The 18,895-nt window shown below is 32.1% G+C and overlaps 1 protein-coding gene across 5 annotated transcripts in view; it reads right to left on the bottom strand.

Moving 5' to 3' along the window:
* Positions 1 to 3,241: 3,241 nt before the first annotated feature.
* The window catches only part of MEGF10 (multiple EGF like domains 10), a 133,141-nt gene continuing 117,487 nt past the window's right edge, over positions 3,242 to 18,895 (bottom strand). For 3 of the 5 annotated variants that reach the window (XM_074281978.1, XM_074281979.1, XM_074281977.1), the window contains 5 exons: positions 15,809 to 15,936; positions 14,550 to 14,673; positions 7,790 to 7,834; positions 4,843 to 5,049; positions 3,242 to 3,537 (listed from right to left, as the gene is read on the bottom strand). In XM_074281978.1, the coding sequence (XP_074138079.1) occupies positions 3,365 to 3,537; positions 4,843 to 5,049; positions 7,790 to 7,834; positions 14,550 to 14,673; positions 15,809 to 15,936 (677 nt within the window). In that variant the 3' untranslated portion in view covers positions 3,242 to 3,364. Of the gene's footprint in view, positions 3,538 to 4,098; positions 5,050 to 7,789; positions 7,835 to 14,549; positions 14,674 to 15,808; positions 15,937 to 18,895 lie in introns of those variants that run through there. The other 2 variants (XM_074281980.1, XM_074281981.1) reach the window with 2 other exon arrangements.

Below are 18,895 nucleotides of genomic sequence, written 5' to 3'. Positions count from 1 at the left end.
TACCACAGTTCCTGGTATAAAGTAAGTGCTTAATAAGTGCTCACTGAAATTATATTATCTATTTACCTATCACAAAATAATTTATCTTTCTGTATACATTTTTCAATTTTCTACTTCCCTGTGTTTGGTTTGTATCAGAACTAAAAGTCCTATTATAAACTTGAAAAGTTTTGTTTTCCTTACTTAAATTATTCTGAGGAAAACTAATTTGGAAGTTTGTCAAAATGATGATTCTAAACAAAGGTAATCATCTATTAGCTTTATTAATATGAGTAAATTATGGGATATATAGTTTTACCGAATCTTGCGAATGATCACATAAAGTTGATTTTCCTCATAAAATTAACTGAGCATATACTATTTGTCTCATTGAAATAATGCAATATAAATTTAGGTTCATTTTAATATATAAATGTATAGGAATAATTTGTTTTTATTTGTATGACAATCCATTTATGTGTAGGCAAAGGTTAATAATTTAGTTGACTTTAATTATTCATGAGGTAATATGGTAAGTCTTACCAAGCATTTTTAAAAGCTTACGTCTATGATATCAAACAAATAAAAATGGGTCCCCCATGGGCCACATATTGGCTTAGAAAGCAACAAGTTAACATTATCTATACTTTGTTGTTTTTTTATTTATTTTGTTAAAAATTTGCCAATTATATTTTGAGCTGGTTCTTGACCCACTGGAAGATCTTAAGGCCTCATGTAGCCCAAGTTTGACACATCTAGCTTAAGTTACCATAGAACAGGAAGACTTTTTTAAGGTCAGAAATAAACAGAGATTCACACATTATGAAAAATATCTTTATATTATATGACTATTTTGGTGACATCATTGCTAAATTAAGTTCAAAAAGATTGAAGAAAACTTTTAGATATTTGTATTTTCAAATCTGAGACTTGTTATAATTCAATTTCACTGTCATTCAAACAACCAGACATTCTCTATCTTAATACATATAAGTATATAAAAGTGACCAGATAAAAATCTCATTTCCCCTTAGAAGATAGAGTGGTTCTGAAATATCTGTGAAATGGTTTGATTTATTCTGATGTTATAATGTCTTGAAAATACCTTATATTTTTTCAAGTGTATGAATAATTATTCAGTGAAACAGTCATCCTAAGCATTATATTCATTACAGAATTTTACATTTCAGCAGTAGTTCTTACATTTACATCTATTTTCCAGACTTGATAGTGATGTCTTTAAGCATACACTTTTCACTTCCAACTATGTAATGAAAAGATATATATTCTCTTGATCGATTTCCAGAGACTAAGAGGGATCATTTTGAGCCCCTACTGGGGCTGTGAAGAATTTCTTTTCAAAAGTTATCTTTTTAATATAATCAATTCTTCTGGCCTTTATGTACAGCTCCTGACATTTCCCACAAATAGATCTGATTGTTCTTTTGAGACTCTTCTGGTTAGTCACTGTGGAAAAAAGTCATTGTCTTCCAAACCTTATAGAAGTCAGACTCCTAAAATGTCATCATCCTGCAAGAAATCTACTGATTCTTTGGAAGGAGTGCAGGTAGATGGGGAAGGAACTTTGCTTAGGCAATTCATTCTAAATTTAAAAGTTAAATAAGTATGTAGTTCTATTTTATTTTCCCCAACCCTAAATCTCCCTAGAATTTTAAGCTGCAGGAGACACCAGGAAGAAAGGAACATTTTCTTATATCCTTACATGTCCAACACAATGATCACTAATACTGGGAACTCAAAATATGTGTTTACTGATTAATGATTGAACCATCATATAGATTCTATGTCTTATGAACTTTGGAAACCCATAAATTGTGATACATTGTTTTGTCTCAGGATTTTTTTTCCTCATTAACACACCACTGATGGATAAAAAAAAAATCAAATGATTTTACCCAATAAGAAAACCTAGTTTTCTACATCCTAAAAAGGGTAAATCAAGGTAAGATTTTGGACAATATAGTTATGAATAACTTGCACATTTCTATTATATCACTAATACAATAGCATAGTCTTCTGAAATAAGTAAAATGTTTCTCCTTTTAGTTGTAGGATTCTTCCAGGGGGAATCTATAATAGAAAATCAGGTGACAGATTTATATATCTTTCTAAACTACCAAAAAGGCCACCATAAAAGCATCTATTCAATACCAGTTGTTACCCTTCTCCTCTGATAAAAGTTTTCCCAGTCTAAACAAAATATGTGTATCAAAAACATAAGAAAAATTAACATACAATATTTTTTCAGTAATAATTCAGTCACCATAAAACATAGTTTAAAATACACAATTAAAAAATTCATGGAAAAAAATGGTTACATATCAAGTTATCAGCCATGCAAAAGACCAGCTTAAGCATAGTTATCCTATATCAACTATCAATAACTTTGATACTTATGAACAGAGATCTTATAATCATTCCTAAGAAAAAGCATTAATCCAAACTCTTTATAATTATTCTATATCACTATTACAAAACTTAAACAACTTCTTATAAGTTCATTTATCACATCCTGCTTCATATCATGTACACATTCAATCCACTTTGTCAAAAAACAAAAGGATTCATTTACATATTTATGAAATAATTGCTGCTATGTTAATGGATGTCTATTAGTGGCGTTGCACATAGGATCTGTGACTCGAAAATGTCATAGTACTAAAGTATTCCTAGATACAAACATCTAAGTACAAAACATCACTTCCTGGTGCATCAGTTAGGCAGTTCTTTGTAATCTTTACTATTAAAAACCATTTTAGGTTGTGTATTCTGCAACCTAGTCTAAACCTGATTTTTCCCTCTTTTGTTTACTTTTTATTTGTATCTGTAATTGTTTGCAGACTGTTGGGTTCATGTTATCACATGCTTTTCCTAGAATAATAGAATATTTCAATATGTGAGACCACTCTATAGAAATTTGGCAGCATGGCTGTATTCAGCAGGCCTGTTTTTTCCTCTGGGTGTTTACTCATTCAAAATACTTCTTAGAATTAAATTACTTGAAAAACTGCATAATACTGCGTATAGCTCTACAATGGGAAAGAGGGAGTTGAAGACACTGTTTTCTGTGCTCACTGCAACACCTGTATGAAGTTCATCTGCAAATGAATGCTTTTATAAAGATTGTGTGTTAGGATGCCAGTGTGCTTCTTGTAAAGATCCACAGTCATGAGTGAGAACACTAACATCTCCTCAGTCTGTTTGTCACCTGTTAAGCACCTTCAGCAAATATAAAATTTTGAGAATCTTAATATTTAACATTTATCTATCACATTGATTAGCATCCAAATAAGGTGACAAAGTACAAGGAGGAGAACTAAAATAGAGTTCTTTAAAGTGTTCTACTATGTCCAATAAAGTATTATCATTCACTGCTGCTGTTGCTAGTAACTTCTTTCTTAGGAGATGATGAAGTGTCTCGAGTTGGTAGTAAATCATAATGACATGGAATGTGGCTGTTCTTTGGAAGATCATATGGATCCTGGCTGAGAGGTCCATTATTGCTTAATACTTCTTGTACAATAATCATTGTGGGTTCTGTGACAACCAAAAACAGACATTTATAAAAAAATGACAAGCAAATAATAAAGAATAAAACATTTCTTACAAATGTAAAATAAAGGAGTTTTTTTTAATAAAAGCACAGAGATATATAACTTTGAATGTTAAATAACTGATTTGATTAAACTATTTTGCCATTGTTGAAGTGAAGTATTCATTATCATAATTAACATTGCAGTGCAAGAGGATGATGACATTGCTGTATCAGAGATGTCAAGTAATTCACAATAAAATTGCTGTGTGACTCCCAAGATTATAGATTTAGAGATTGTAGAGAGCTTAGAAATCATTTAAATCTATCCCCTCCACTTAACAGAGGAGAAAACAGATGCTGAAAGAGATGAAATTTACTTAAGTGACAGAACTAATTTAAACCCATGGCATCTAGCTTTCTCTATACTGCATCAGGCTAAATATTTCCCCTCTTTCCCCCCCCCCAATCTTTTTACTACATAGATATTCCAGAAACTACTCTTCTGGGAATAACCCCCCCCTAAAAAAAAGTCAAAGTATGATTAAAAAACAAACAAACACAAAACTCTTTAACATCATGTTGTCTCAATGAGAGTGTTCCAAATGAGCTGCATGGATACAATTCTTCACATATAAAACTACAAACACAAATGTACAAATCATATAAATATACACAAAACAATTTGCATGTACTCTGCATAGCTGAATATACTAACAAAACTGCTATGTTAGCAGAATATATAATTTTTCTGTCCTCTTTAGGCATCTCCTATATCAAGTATTCAGAGCTCTGTTGTTTTCTTTTTCTCCCTATCAAAACCAGAGATGTTGGTTTTTTATGATAGTTTGAGCCAATATAATAAAAATGACAGTACCTCCTGAAATTAATTTGCTTTACCAATCCTCTGTCAAACTCCCCAAAGAATATTTTATGTAGCTAGAAAAAAATAATAATGTTTATACAGAGGAATAAAAGATCAGGAGTCTTAAGGCAATAGTGGAAAAAAAAGTAAGAAAGGGAGTCCATCAGTAAAAGATTTTGAACTGTATCAACAAAGCAGTAATTATTAAAATAATTGGTACTGGTTTTTAAAAAAAGAACCGTCTATTAGTAGAATAGAATGAGATGACTAAAAATGGTTTGGAAATGAAGAAAATGTCATTTTTTTCTTTAAAGGCATTGTATACTAATTGACTGACTATTGTGTATGGATTAAGAATGATTAAATAATATTTTAACAATTATTCATTAACTAGTTTGTTTTCAAAATAACATGAAAGAATTTAATATTCACTAAATTCTCTTACCAACTTCATAGACATTCTTATTAGCTGAAGCTGAGCTACTGATCTCAGCATATGGAGAGTCTCTGTGTACTGGTGACTTCATTTCCACGTAGCTACTCTCTGAGTTTTGGGGGATGATTACTGGTGGATCTTTAATAGTAGCATATGGATTTTCAGAACTGTTTAGTGAACAGCTACTTGAATTATATTCAGAATTCTTTACTAAATCTGTGGAAGAAAAAAATAGCAACACCTCAGAAATCTGTATATTTGATATTAGATTACTGAACTGTCTACACATAGGAAAGTTTTAAAGTGAAATGAATTGTTTTGTTACCTAGTGAAAAACTATTCCACAAACTTCAGTCTGAAGACCAATGAGTCAAATGAGTAAAAGATTGCATATTATCTCTCTGTATCTCAAAGAAAGTGTAGCTAGAATCTAGAATTTAGCTAATGTAGCTAAAACAAAGAATCTAGAGACAGAAAAGGCTGAATTTAAAAACTGAAGAACTATCTCAGTTTGAACAACTGAAAATTCCTTATATTTCTGATGCTAATTTATATCACAATTTCATTATATGAACTTTAAAGGCTACTTTTAAAATAAAACATATAAATTCACAATCAATTTGTGACTGACGAATATCTATGCCTCCCCTCTTTCTCTTCCAATCATAATATAGCTACCCCACAGGCAAGTATTGTTTGATTTTTATCTTTGTATTTTTAGGGTCTAGCACAAAATAGTTACTTAATAAGTGTTTGTTGAATTGAATTTTTTTACCATCTTGCTTAAGTTCATTCTTATCTTTATGAAAAAATACAATCTTCCATTAGAATTTTTAAAAATTTTTTTAAATTTATTTTTTTAAATATTTATTTATTTTTTATAATATTATCTCTTGTATTCATTTTTCCAAATTATCCCCTCCCTCCCTCCACTCCCTCCCCCCCATTCCATTAGAATTTAAATGCACAGTTATGAGCTTTGCAGGAGGCCAGGGAGACTTTGACTTTGCCCTTAGGGCAGAGATTGTATTAATAATTTTGTTTCTGACCACTTCTCCCTTAAAATTCTAAAAGGTATGGGAGGATGTGGAGCTAAAATCTATTAGCCTTTGCTTCATGGGAGTGGGGGTGTGTAGGAAGGGGCCTTGGAGAGTGGAAGGATAGTTGGAACAAGGGATTCGATTAGACTATTAGACTAATAGGCTATTTTCAATCAATCTGTTAATAAGCATTTATTAAACACTTACTATATACCAGGTACTGGGGCATACCAAAAAAGTACTCTCAGTGAGCACACAGCATAATGAGGGAAACAACTCATAAATAACTATTTATAAATGATATAGAAATATAAAATCGGACAAATTCTCTATATAAGAAAGCTTTTTTCTTCACCTCCCTAAATTAATTTGCATTCACTATATATACCCTGTACATATGTATACACATATACTATAAAGACCTTTATATGTATAAAGTATACTTACATATTTTTATAATCTATTTTCTATATGTAGTATCCTTTCTGGGCTCACTGCACTAACCACTATTCATAATTAAAGATTATATTAAAAGGCTGGATCAAATAGGGTGTTTGGCTACTACTCTAGTATCACTCAACTGCTGGGCTTTTCTCAGGATGCAGAGTCTCTGTGGTCCTTACTGGGCTTATTTATTATTATAGCTGTAGTCTCTACCTACCTTCAGTCACTGACTAAACTGAGTAATAAATACTTCATTATCTTTAGCTGGATGAAGTCACTGATGAAGTCCTGGATAACTAGGTGGAGTTGGCAGAGGAAGTCTGAAGTATTGGTAAGATGATAATACTCCCTGAGTCAAGCAGGGAAGGGCACTGATGGGGATCAGCTCAAGCTTACAGACTCACTCCTGTGGAGGTCTTGGGAATCCCACCTTACCATATGCAATCAGAATGCCAAGTGATGATGTCAAACTTCTAAGGTTAAATTTCTCCTATAAATCCGTCCATGGCATATGCCATTTTTATTAAATCCCTTTTGGGGTCAGCCTGCCATGGCATCCTGCCTCATGGGATCTTTCTTCTCACCTTCTCCCCCCCACATGCTTCAGAATATCTTTCTCCTTCTTATAGATAACTCTTTTAGGGTGCTAAATCTCTTTTAGAGTTAGCCTGCTAATTGATAGTGTAATCCCCTTCCTTCATTGACCCCTTTTAGGATTAATCTGCTAAATTTCTCTTAATGGAATACTCCTAACTAATGGTGTATTCCCTTTCTTCTGATTAATTGTGAGTTTCACTAGGGAACTTGTCTTTTCCCTTGTTAATTGTTAAAACCCCTTTTCTTGGTAATTATATGCTTTCCTGAATCTATTTCATATTAATCACTCCTGGTATCTATTTTTACTTCTTCATTTATCCATAACCTCTTCTCATAAATAAAGGTACTTTTTGGCAAAGAGAACACCATTGTGAATTTTTCAAATGTGTCTTGTACATTGTACCTTGAATGTTGAACTAGAAATTGCTACCCCAACATCATCATTTAGCGCCCAACCTCATCAATGTCATATTTTTTTTTGTGATTTGTGATTAATGATGCTAATTCTAGTCTGCCAACTTTCTGAGGTCTTCCTAAATGACTATAATACACAATTACCTAATGTTCAATCCTCCAAATAATAACATGTTTATTTAAATTCACTCCTTCTATATTGGTCAATATTCCTTCTGTTCATTTAGTATTTTACACACTCCTTCTTCAAAAAACCTCTTAGTATATTTGTTTTCTCATTTGTAAAATAAGAGGGGTAGCTAGATAATTAATTCTTTCTATTGCTAATATTTTAAGATTTTATATTTTACACTGTTAGCCTAGAGCAAATTTCCATTGGCTATTCAACAAGTTACCTCAGTCTTTAATAAAATCCCCACATTACTCCCATGAAATAATTATTTCTTCTAATTTAAATTTACCTTTTAAGGATTTCCTCATATACTCTCTGTCAAGTCCAAAAGCACCTGTAATTCAAAAGGGAGAGAAACAGTGAGAATATGCAGAATGAATGCTAGAATTTGATCTAACAAATCTAACAGTTTGGAGTCAGTGGGAAATAATGAGAACTCTGACACAATACTAGGAATTTAATGGATATCGTGAGTTTTTCAGCCTCAGTTCCATTAGAACCTACAGAGTAATTCATCTATTATAATAAAATCTTCAAGACTTGGGGTAGAAAAGTGAGTAATCAAAGTGAAAAAAAGAATTTATTATTGTACTAAGATTGCTCCAAGTGGTATCAACCTTAATATTTTAATGTATGAATTTTGGTTGTTTTGGTCTTTCTCATTGATTTATTGGCAGTAGAGCAAAAGTTCTAATGTTCCGAATACAATTGAGATTATCAAGAGATGTTTTAGCATATTGTTTACCCAAAGAGTAAGATTTGGATAACAATTTGATCATGTTGTCTTTTTCAAAGAAAGGTTTAATATGCCATTAAAAACTAAAACTTTAATATATCTTATGTATATATTTATATCTATATATCTATCTATTTTAACACTCTCCTTTTTAAGGTATATATTAACCCCATATTTTAGTATTACATCATGGAATAGGGAAAGGTCATTTGGGCACCTTCCTGTAGCTTATTTTTTCGAGACTTAAGTTTTGCAACCGTACCAAGGCAGAAAATTCAGAAGGTCTTGGCAGTTTCTCATAGAACTCATAGAAAAATACTAAGTTAATTTTGACAAATGAGAGTATGTCCTTTTGAATACTTATAATAATCTTCAATCAGAAGAGCACTCTGCCTTTCAGAGAAATCTCCAAAAAGTAACAGCTGAAAGTTATCTGAGCAATCAGATCAAAATAGAAGCTAACTTCCCAAAGACACAAAGATATAATCTCATAAATCAACAGCACTTCTATACAATGATTTTCCAAAATCACAATGCAAGAAACTCATAAATATAATACTAACATCAAACAATACCATGGACTTAAAACACGTAACACAAACACATATTGTCAGTCAAATACTATTAGTCCATCTTCTAATAAGCTACATGGGAAAAAACACTCCATTCATCTACCACTTTTGGCATTCTTTATGAGCTGCATTAAGAAACCTGCATAGAGTATTATCAATTTAGCTCTTATAGTTACAAAGACATGTCACAGCAGTTACTAGACTAACAAATCCTAAAATCTGAAATAGTTTTAGAAAGAAATTTATTATGACTCCCTTCCTAGAGTACCAGTACACTAATCAAATATCATGCAGCAGCAGAAGAGTTTGGTAAAGAGGGAAGTTCCCCCAACAAGGTCCATTTAGATATATATTGTTAAGCATAAACATTCAAATTACAATTAAGAAGTAAAAGCATAAATATTCAAATTTGGGGAACTCAAAACTTAACCATAACCTAAGACTTGCAAGAGATCTAAGCATTCATTCCTGAAGCCATTCGGCTTTCTTGGGTTTGTCTCTGTACAATAGCTTCTGGGTTAGACAATTTCTAGCCGTATAAATTGTTTTTCTTTTAATTCAGTCATATCTGACTCCATGATTCCATTTGGGGTTTTCTTGGCCCCAGTGTCACGACGTATCTGACATAACTGGGGGGAAAAAAAGACTGAGCAATAACAACATGGTGATGGGTAGCTAAGTGACACAGGAAACACATCCTGGACTTGGAATCAGGAAGACTCATCTCCATGAATTAAAATCTGGCCTTAAGAAACAGATATGGAGCCCTGGGCAAGGCACTTAATCCCTTCGCCTTCCTTGCCATCTGTAAAATGAGCTGGAGAAGGAAATGGCAAACCACTCCAGTATCTTTGTCAAGAAAAATCAAATGTAGTAATGGAGTCAGAAATGACTGAAATGATCAAAAAGCAACGGTCACATAAAGCTAAATTCAAACAATATTAATAGATAATAAATACTTTATCTACACTATTATGTGAATATTTTCTTCAGTCACACCCAATACAATCCAAATTTTCAAACTGCTCAGTTTTAAAGCTGATTACATCATTCTAGTTATTTTTCCCACATGCATATGAATACCATAATCTTTGACCAAGTTTGGAAAACATGGAAATTCTCAAAATTAATTCTAACTTCCTGAGGAAGAAATATATTTTCCGAGTAGAGTCACAGTTTAAAGGCCTGACAAGTTTTTCCTTCACCTTTTTCCTCAGTGAGGTTTAAAACTTGTCATGCAATGCTAGCTATATTACATTAAGTCTTGGGTTTTTTCTTGTGGTACATGCTAGAAATTCTGATAGCTGGCAAAAATGAGATCTTTGCATTGTCCTATTCAGGTAAAAAATCAGTACTTCTATATTCTTGTTGCCTGGACATCAAAATTTTAGATTCATTTAAAATGCTTATACTTTTAGGATTATCCTTATGTACTTCTCATTGCTTTTTAATTAAACTTCAGGTCTACACTATGTCAGTGTAAATTATCTCTGATTCTCTTTTAACCCCCCCCCCTTCTTCTCTGTTTGCCTGTCTGTCTCTTTGTCTCTGTCTCTTTATCTCTCTTTCTCTACCTTTCTTTCTCTCTCTGTCTGTCCCTCTGACTCTGTCTCTCTCCTCTCTCTCTTTGTCTCTGATTAATCCAGACTAAGCCTTCTAAAATATAAAATTATATTTGTCTTTAAAAGCATATCTTTTAGTATTTCACTTTTGTTTTTATTTTAATTATTAGTTTCTTAATTTTAGAACTTCCCACTCCTAAATTAATCCCAAATTATTTTCAGACTGATTTAATTTATTCAATTGATTCTGTTTTTCAAATCAGCAAAATTTTCTTATGTGACTCATTATAAAACTTCACTTTCTTCCAATTAGAGCTGAAATTTCAAAGGTTTACAATTCCTCATTTTTTGCCAACTCACTTCCAAATTGGTATTTTACTTAAGAACTTGCAAATTCATGCTCTATTTAAGTGAATTTCCTCATTTACTTAGACAATTTCATTCTACCAGACTACAATCTTGAAGTAAAAAATTTGCTTTTTTCTCAAATTACTTGTGATTTTGATTAAAACAAATCTCTTCTTTTTTCATCATGGAGAAAAGAGTTAATACTTATGTTAGGCCATTCTTAAATACCAGATAAGGCATTGAAACTCCAAACTGTAAAATCGCTTGCTTTTTTTCCTCCTTTGCTTTTAGAATCACTGGCTTGAAGTTCAACTCTCATCTATTATACCACATGGCTGCTTCTGACTCCATTAGAAGCTATTTACCTACTCACTTTATCTATCTATCTATCTATCTATCTATCTATCTATCTATCTATCTATCTATCTATCAGTTTTTAGAACCATTTTAGGCCTCTGAATTTACAACTGTGCTCCAGAACACAAAGAATGTCAATGCTAAGAAATGTTCAAATTACTGCACAATTGAAATCCATTCATATTCCATTAAGAGTATGTTTAAGATTCTAGCAAGCTAGGTTTCAGCAGTATGTGAACCAAGAAATACCAGAAAAGCAGGCTAATTTTTGAAGAGGCAGAGGAACTAGTGACCAAATGGCTAATATTCACTAGATTATGGTGAAAGCAAGTGAGTTCCAGATAAAAACATTTACTTCTGCTTCTTGACTAGTGCCTTTGAAAGTGTGGAATCCAAAAAAATATGGAAAGTCTTCAAAGAGATGGAAGTACCATCTCATCTTACTTGTGCCCTGAGGAACCTGTATATGGGCCAACAAATAATAGTTAAAACTGAACATAGAACAATTAATTGTTTAAGATTAGAAAAGACTGGGTGCAGTGGATAGCATACCAGCCCTGAAGTCAGGAGGACCTGAATTCAAATGTGACCTCAGATGCTAAACATTGCCTAGCTGTGTGTCCCTGGGCAAGTCACTTAACCTCAATTATCTCAGCCAAAAAAAAAATTCGAAAAGAATATACAAAACTATCTATTGTCATCTTATTTATTTAATTTATATGCAAAGTACATCATGCTAAAGACCAGACTGGACAAATTAAAAAAAAAAAAAAAACAGAATTAAGGTTGCCAAGAAAAATAGCAACAATCTCAAATATTCAGATGATACCATTCTGAGGGCAGAAAGTGAAGAGTAATTAAGAAGCCTCTTGATAAAAATGAAAGAGGAGAGTGTAAAAGTTGACTTAAAGCTTAACATAAAAAATTTAAGATCTTGGCAACTGGTTCCACTACTTCTTGTCAACAAGAGGAAGAAGAAATAGAAATAGTGTCAGATTTTATATATTTGGGTTTAAAGATCACCACAGATAATGAATATAGCCATGAAATTAAAAGATGCTTGCTTCTTGGAAGGAAACCTTTGGCAAATCTGAATAGTATACTAAAAAGCAGAGAAATCACCTTGCCAACAAAGTCCATATTGCTAAAGCTATAGTTTTCCCAATAGCAATATATGGATGTGAAAGTTGGACTATATGGAAAATTGAGTTCTACAGAATTGAGTTTAAAATTGTGGTGCTAGAGCAGACTTCTGAGAAATCTTTGACCAATGAAGAGATCAAATCAGTTAATATTTAAAAGAAATTAATTCAAGCTATTCACTAGAATAAAATCCGAAGCTGAAGCTTAAATACTTTGGCCACATAATGGGAAGATAGGACTCACTGAAAAATGTCCTGATATTGGCAAAGATTGAAAGGCAAAAACAGAAAAGGACAGCAGAGGATGAGATGGGTAAACAGAGTCATGGAAACAATGAACATGAACTTAGACAATTTTAGAGAGGTATTGGAGAACTGAAGGGCCTGGAGCAATATGCACCATGGGGTCAAGAACAATCAAGCATGACTGAACAATTGAACAACACAGAACACAACTGGAAGTCCTGAATCTGAGCAATTTTCTCTGTTCTCTTCAGACAAATTGGTTCACTTGTCTTGAACATGTACTCTCAAGTGAGACCAAACCAGCTTCTCCAGTCATGGCCATACTAAGGTGAATGACACACTATTAGGCTAACAGAGACTAGATACGTTTCTTTGTCTTCATTTAAGGATCTATTTACCCACTACAAGGCCATAAATTACTGTTCAGCTACAGCCAACCCTGTTTAGGGATTAATTCTCCAAATTACCATTTTTTACTAGTGAAAGAAGGGAACTTCACATTCTTATGCTCAATTAATGTAATTAACAAGATGTTCTATACCCTGATACCTTTATCAAGTGATTAGCCACTTTGATCTACAAAATTAATTAAGCAATCAAACATGTAAAATAGATGTAAAAATGCCATCATATCTTTAATCAATCAATCACAGGTATAAACTAGTTTCAACAAGCTACCTAATCAGTATAGGAAGGAGAAAAGTGCTTTGTACCACTCAATGAAATCTGATAGCAAATTGTATTAGTATGAGTTGAAGGAATTTGGCATTTTTCTAGATCTATGGATTTTATATGAGAAGATTTGATAGTTATGATTTAGGAATGCTTTAAGAAACCAAATCCTTGGACCTGCAAAAAAAAGGGCAGAAGGGGTGGGAAAAGTGAGTTCAGAATAAACGTTATCATTTCATCAGGTAAACTGACTGGGCTGGTAACAAATAATGCATTCAGCCTGTTGAAAAACACAAAAAGCCAGAAAGAAGTGCAATTTGAGAATTCTACATAGTCTCAACATAGGGGTTCAGCATAGAATTCACACAATCCTGAGGGAAATTTCATAAGAATTCTAGAAAGAAAGAAATTGGATTTCATTCAACCAGGAACTGTAAGTTACTTCTTTGCCACACATTCTATTTAAGTTTGAACCCATTTTCTCTTGGACTTTATATATATATATATATATATATATATATATATATATATATATATATATATATGTGTGTGTGTGTGTGTATGTGTATGTTTTTGACATCTGTTCATATTATTATTGTTTAGTAAATATCTCTAACTAAAATTGTCTGTCTGGCTAACTATAGGCACTTCTGAGTGAGGGTACTAGCACCTTAGGGTTACACCTAGAATCTTGAGGGGAGAAATAGCCATTCTCTGGGAGTCTGCCAGTACAATTGAGAACTGAAAAACCCCTCAGGAGTGGTACTACACTATATTAAAAAATAAAAATTTACAGAGATATTGAAATACCTTTTTCTTTCCTGCAATCAACTAAGCATTCTGGACTATTTCACTATAAGCTTGTTAGAATACATTAAAATGGAAGCGTAAATAAAAAAATAGGATATTTAGTTGCTAAGAATAGGAATAAATTAAATTCAACAATAATTTTCCAGGAAAGCTGAAATAAATATTTTTCCATAGATAAATCCAAAACATCAGAATAGTTTTGTTTGTTTTTTAGCCAGATGATTGGTATTCCTTTTGGTATCAATTCCTACTCATTTACATTTCAGAGGAAGCTATGAAGCACAGTAGTTAGAGTCCTAGGTAGTCTTGTAGACTTGAGTCAGGTAGACTTGAATTAACAGTCTCAGACACTTCCTAGCTGTGTTATCATGCAAAAGTAACTTCACCTCTCTCTCAGTTTCCTCAACTGTAAAATGGGAATTATAATAATACCTACCTTTCAGGTTGGTTAGGAAGATCAAATGAGATAATATTTGTTAAGTACCTAGAACAGTGCCTGGTACACATCACAATTTTAATAAATACTAGTTTCCTTCCCTAATATGTTTTTCTATGGTTGCTTTACATGATGAAAGGACTGCTAAGTACAGTCAATTTGACTCACCAAGCTCATTGTGGAACCCTCCATGTTTCCAGTCTACTGGGAGTGTCCCTGTGTAGTCCACAACAGGCCCTCGCTTTCCAGGCTCCACATTTTTTATGTTCATAAATATCTGGTTGTTTTTTGACTATTAAAAATGAAAATAATTTTGAGTAAAAAAGCACAACTTAGTCTGGTATTACAATCTAAGGGAGGTGTTTGAACAGAAATTAGAAGAATATTTTTCCTCTAATATTGAAGAAATAATTTAATAGGTAATAAGTTGGACAAGATTGTCTTTAGTTATTTAGTCCTTCCAGCTCTAAGATTCAATGATTCTGTGAATTATGCAAAAATACAGAGCCTTACAGAAGGCAAGCATTTAGTTATATTGTGGATGGTCCTACCTCAAACTCTCATCCCTATAATATCTGAAATTCACTGTGCCACAGTGCTTGACATTGGATTAATTCATTTGGGCCATTCTGATTTATGGTGAAAAGAAATCTGGATTAAATTGGAAAATCAAAGTCTAGCTCTGGCTCTGTCTGTGGGACCCTGAATAAGTCATAAAGCTTTTCTGAGTCAGCTGCATTCTCGTCTTCTATGAAATGAGAGAATTTCATAGAACTCTGATAGGTCTACTTGAGATAATTTATATAAGAAGAACCTTGTAAACTGTAAAATGTTATAGAAATGTAAAGGATGACTACTATCATTATCATTATTATAATAAAATAAAAACATTTTGGAAAATTCAAGGGCTATTTAAGTTAATTTGATCAATAGTATATAATCTCCGTGAAGGAAAGGATCATTTAATTTTTTATCTTTTGATCATCAATGCCTTGCAAAGTGATTTGCACATTTTATTTTAAACTGGGTGATCCCATCCATGATCTTGTAATGAACTACTCTATTTTTACTTTAATTCTAGAGTAATGTACATGGTGAGAAAAAGTAGACCTAGTTTTGCACTGAAGTGTAAAACTTTGGCAATTACATCATAAATACAAAGATATCAGGTACCTGGAAATAGGGAAGAAGATGGGAACTGGGAATAAAAAGAAAGTGTCAAAGACACTTATATAAATAAAAATAAATAAAAAGAGAGTGTCAAAGACAAATTACTTGTTTTGCAGTTATACTGGTCATGCTAAAGGATTTCACATTCTCACTAATAGTACTATAGAAAGGGATTAAAAAAATCTGTAAGATGCTAGGAATCACATCTCTTGCTTTTATGTCTATGCAATCTATCTGATTTGCACCTATTATTTTACCTTTCCAATTGTCATCCTGTTTTGGTTGTTGACGTGAGGTGATGTAGAACACTGAGTGAGTGTATGGTAACTGGGGTTTGTAAAATAATGATTATTAATGTTTCCAGCATTACTCTGAGGAAGTGTATCTGGAAAAAAGAAAAAAGTAAATAATTAAAACTGATTGTTATCTAGTATGGTGAGAGGATACAAAATAAGTATGATGAGAGTGATGCAAGAAAACAATGAAAAAAGAACCAACAGCTTGGTAAAGGAAACACATACACAAATACATTCACTGAAAAAAAAATCTTAAAATCACAATACGCCAAATGGTCAAAGAAATGCAAAAATTCACTGAAAAAAAACTCTTTAAAAGAAATATAGGTCAAATTGAAAAGGAGACATAAAAGTTTGTTGAAGAATATATCCTTAAAAATTAAATTGGGGAAGATAATAGCCTCATGAGAGATCAAGAAACAATAAAACAAAATGAAAAGAATGGAAAAAACTTATGAACTATTTCACTGGAAGAACAATTGACCTGAAAAATAGATTGAAGACAGATAATTTAAGAATTATATTATCTGAAATCCATAATCAAAAGCAGAGCCACTCAGACATCACTTTTCAAGAAATGATTAAGGAAAACTGCTTTGATATCTTAGAACCAATAAAAATCAAAAGAAACTACTTATCACTAACTGAAAGAGATCCCCAAATGAAAAATTCCTAGGAGTATCATAGTCAAATTTCAGAGTTCCCAGGTCAAGGAGAAAATACTTCAAGCAACCAAAAAGGAACAAATTAGATACTGTGGAACCACAGTCAAGATAACATATGATTTAGTAGCTTCTATATTAAGGATCTAAGAACTTGAATATCATATTCCAGAGGGTAAAGGAGATAATATTATATTCACATTTTGCTCAGCAAAACAAAGTATAATTCTTCTGAGGAAAAAAATGGATTTTATTGAAGTAGAGTATTTTTAAGTATTCTTAATTGAAAAGACCAGAACTAAATAAAAACATTGATCTTCAAATACAAGACTTAAGAAAAGCATGAAAAGATAAACAGAAAAGATAAATATAAGGGATTCAATATGGTTAAAATATTTACATTCCTACATAGGATAATGATACTTGTAACTCCTAAGAACCTTATCATTATTAGGGTACTTAAAGGAGGTATATATATACATATATATATATATATATATATATATATATATAAAGAAAGCATGGATGCAAGTTGACTATGATGGATGATATAAAATAAAACCTCCAATAAAAAAAAAAAACAAAACAAAATTAAGGAGTGAAAAAGAGGAATGCACTGAAAGAAGGGAGAAGAGAGAGGTAGAATGGGGTAAATTATCTCAAATAAAAGAAATACTTAAAAGCTTTTAGAACATAGGGGATGATGGAGAGGGATGATGGGTAATGCTTGAATCTTATACTCATAGGAATTGGCTAAAAAAGGGAATAACATACACACTTAATTGGGTACAGAAATCTATCTTATTCTACAGAAGAATGGGTCATGAAAGGGTCATGGCTAGGCTGAGCTAATACAATGAAAAGAATAATTTTACCTAAATTAATATACTTATTCAATGCCTTGCCAATAAAAATACCAAAATATTACTTTATAAAGCTAAAAATAATCATAAAATTCATGTGGAAGAACAAAAGGTCAAGGACAACAAGGGAATTAATGAAAAAAATGTTGTACCCAGTTGTATCAAATTTCAAGCTTTATTATAAAGTAGTAATTATCAAAACAATCTGGTATTGGCTAAGAAACATAGGGGTGGATCAATGGAATAGAGTATGTACACAATATACATTATTAAATCATTATAACAATCTTGTGTTTGATAAACTCAAAGATCCAAACTTTTGGGACAAGATATTATTTGACAAAACCTGCTGGGAAAACTGGATAGCAGTTTCAGAGAAAGTGCATATAGACCAATACTGCACACCATATACCAAGATACGGTCAAAATGGATATGTGATTTAGACATAAAGAATGACACTACAAGTAACTTAGGTGAACATGGAATAGTTAACCTGTCACATCTATGAATAAGGGAAGAATTTAGGACCATATGAGATAAAGAGCATTATAGGATATAATGAATAATTTTTATTGCATACAAGTAAACAGATTTTGTATAAATAAACCCAATTCAGCCAAGATTAGAATAAAAGAAAAAACTAGGTTAAAATTATAGCAAACTTCTCTGATAAAGGCTTCATTTCTTAAAAATAGAGAGAACCAAGTCAAATTTATAATAATATGACTCATTCCTCAATTGATTAATGATCATAGAATATGAAAAGGCATTTTTCTTCAAATACTTTTTTTTGGGGGGGTCACACAGCTAGGAAGTATTAAGTGTCTGAGACCAGATTTGAACTCTGGTCCTCCTGAATTCAAGGCTGGTGCTCTATCCACTGTGCCACCTAGCTGTCCCCATGAACAGGCATTTTTCAAATAAAAAAATCAAAGCTATCTCTAATCATATGAAAAATACTCTAAATAACTATTGATAAGAGATGCAAATTAAAATATTTCTGAGGTACCACCTCACACTTATCAGATTGACTAATATGACAGAAATAGAAAATGACAAATATTCAATGGGATATGGCAAAATTGGGACACTAATGCATTCTTGAAATAGCTGTGAACTGATCCAATTATTCTGAAGAACAATTTAAAACTATGCCAAATAAAATACAAAACTATGTATATCCTTTGATTAGACAATATTATTATTAGGGCTATATCCCAAAGAGACTTTATAAAAGGAAAAGTGACATGTTGCAAAATATTTATTGCAGCTATTTTAGTGGTGGCAAAAAATTGGAAATTGAGGGGATGCTCATTAATTAGTGAATGGCTGAACAAGGATTGGCATATGATTGTGATAGAATATTATTGTGCTATAAGGAATTATAATTAAGATGCCTTTGAAAAACCCTAGAAAGACTTAAATGAATTTATGTAAAATGAAGTGAGCAGAATCAGAACAATGTACATAAGAACTTCAGTACTGTACAGTGATCAACTATGAATGGAATACAAACATCCAA

The sequence above is a fragment of the Sminthopsis crassicaudata genome, chromosome 1, assembly GCF_048593235.1.
Source record: "Sminthopsis crassicaudata isolate SCR6 chromosome 1, ASM4859323v1, whole genome shotgun sequence".
Taxonomy (NCBI): Eukaryota; Metazoa; Chordata; class Mammalia; order Dasyuromorphia; family Dasyuridae; genus Sminthopsis; species Sminthopsis crassicaudata.
This window is presented reverse-complemented; position numbering and strand designations above follow the sequence as displayed.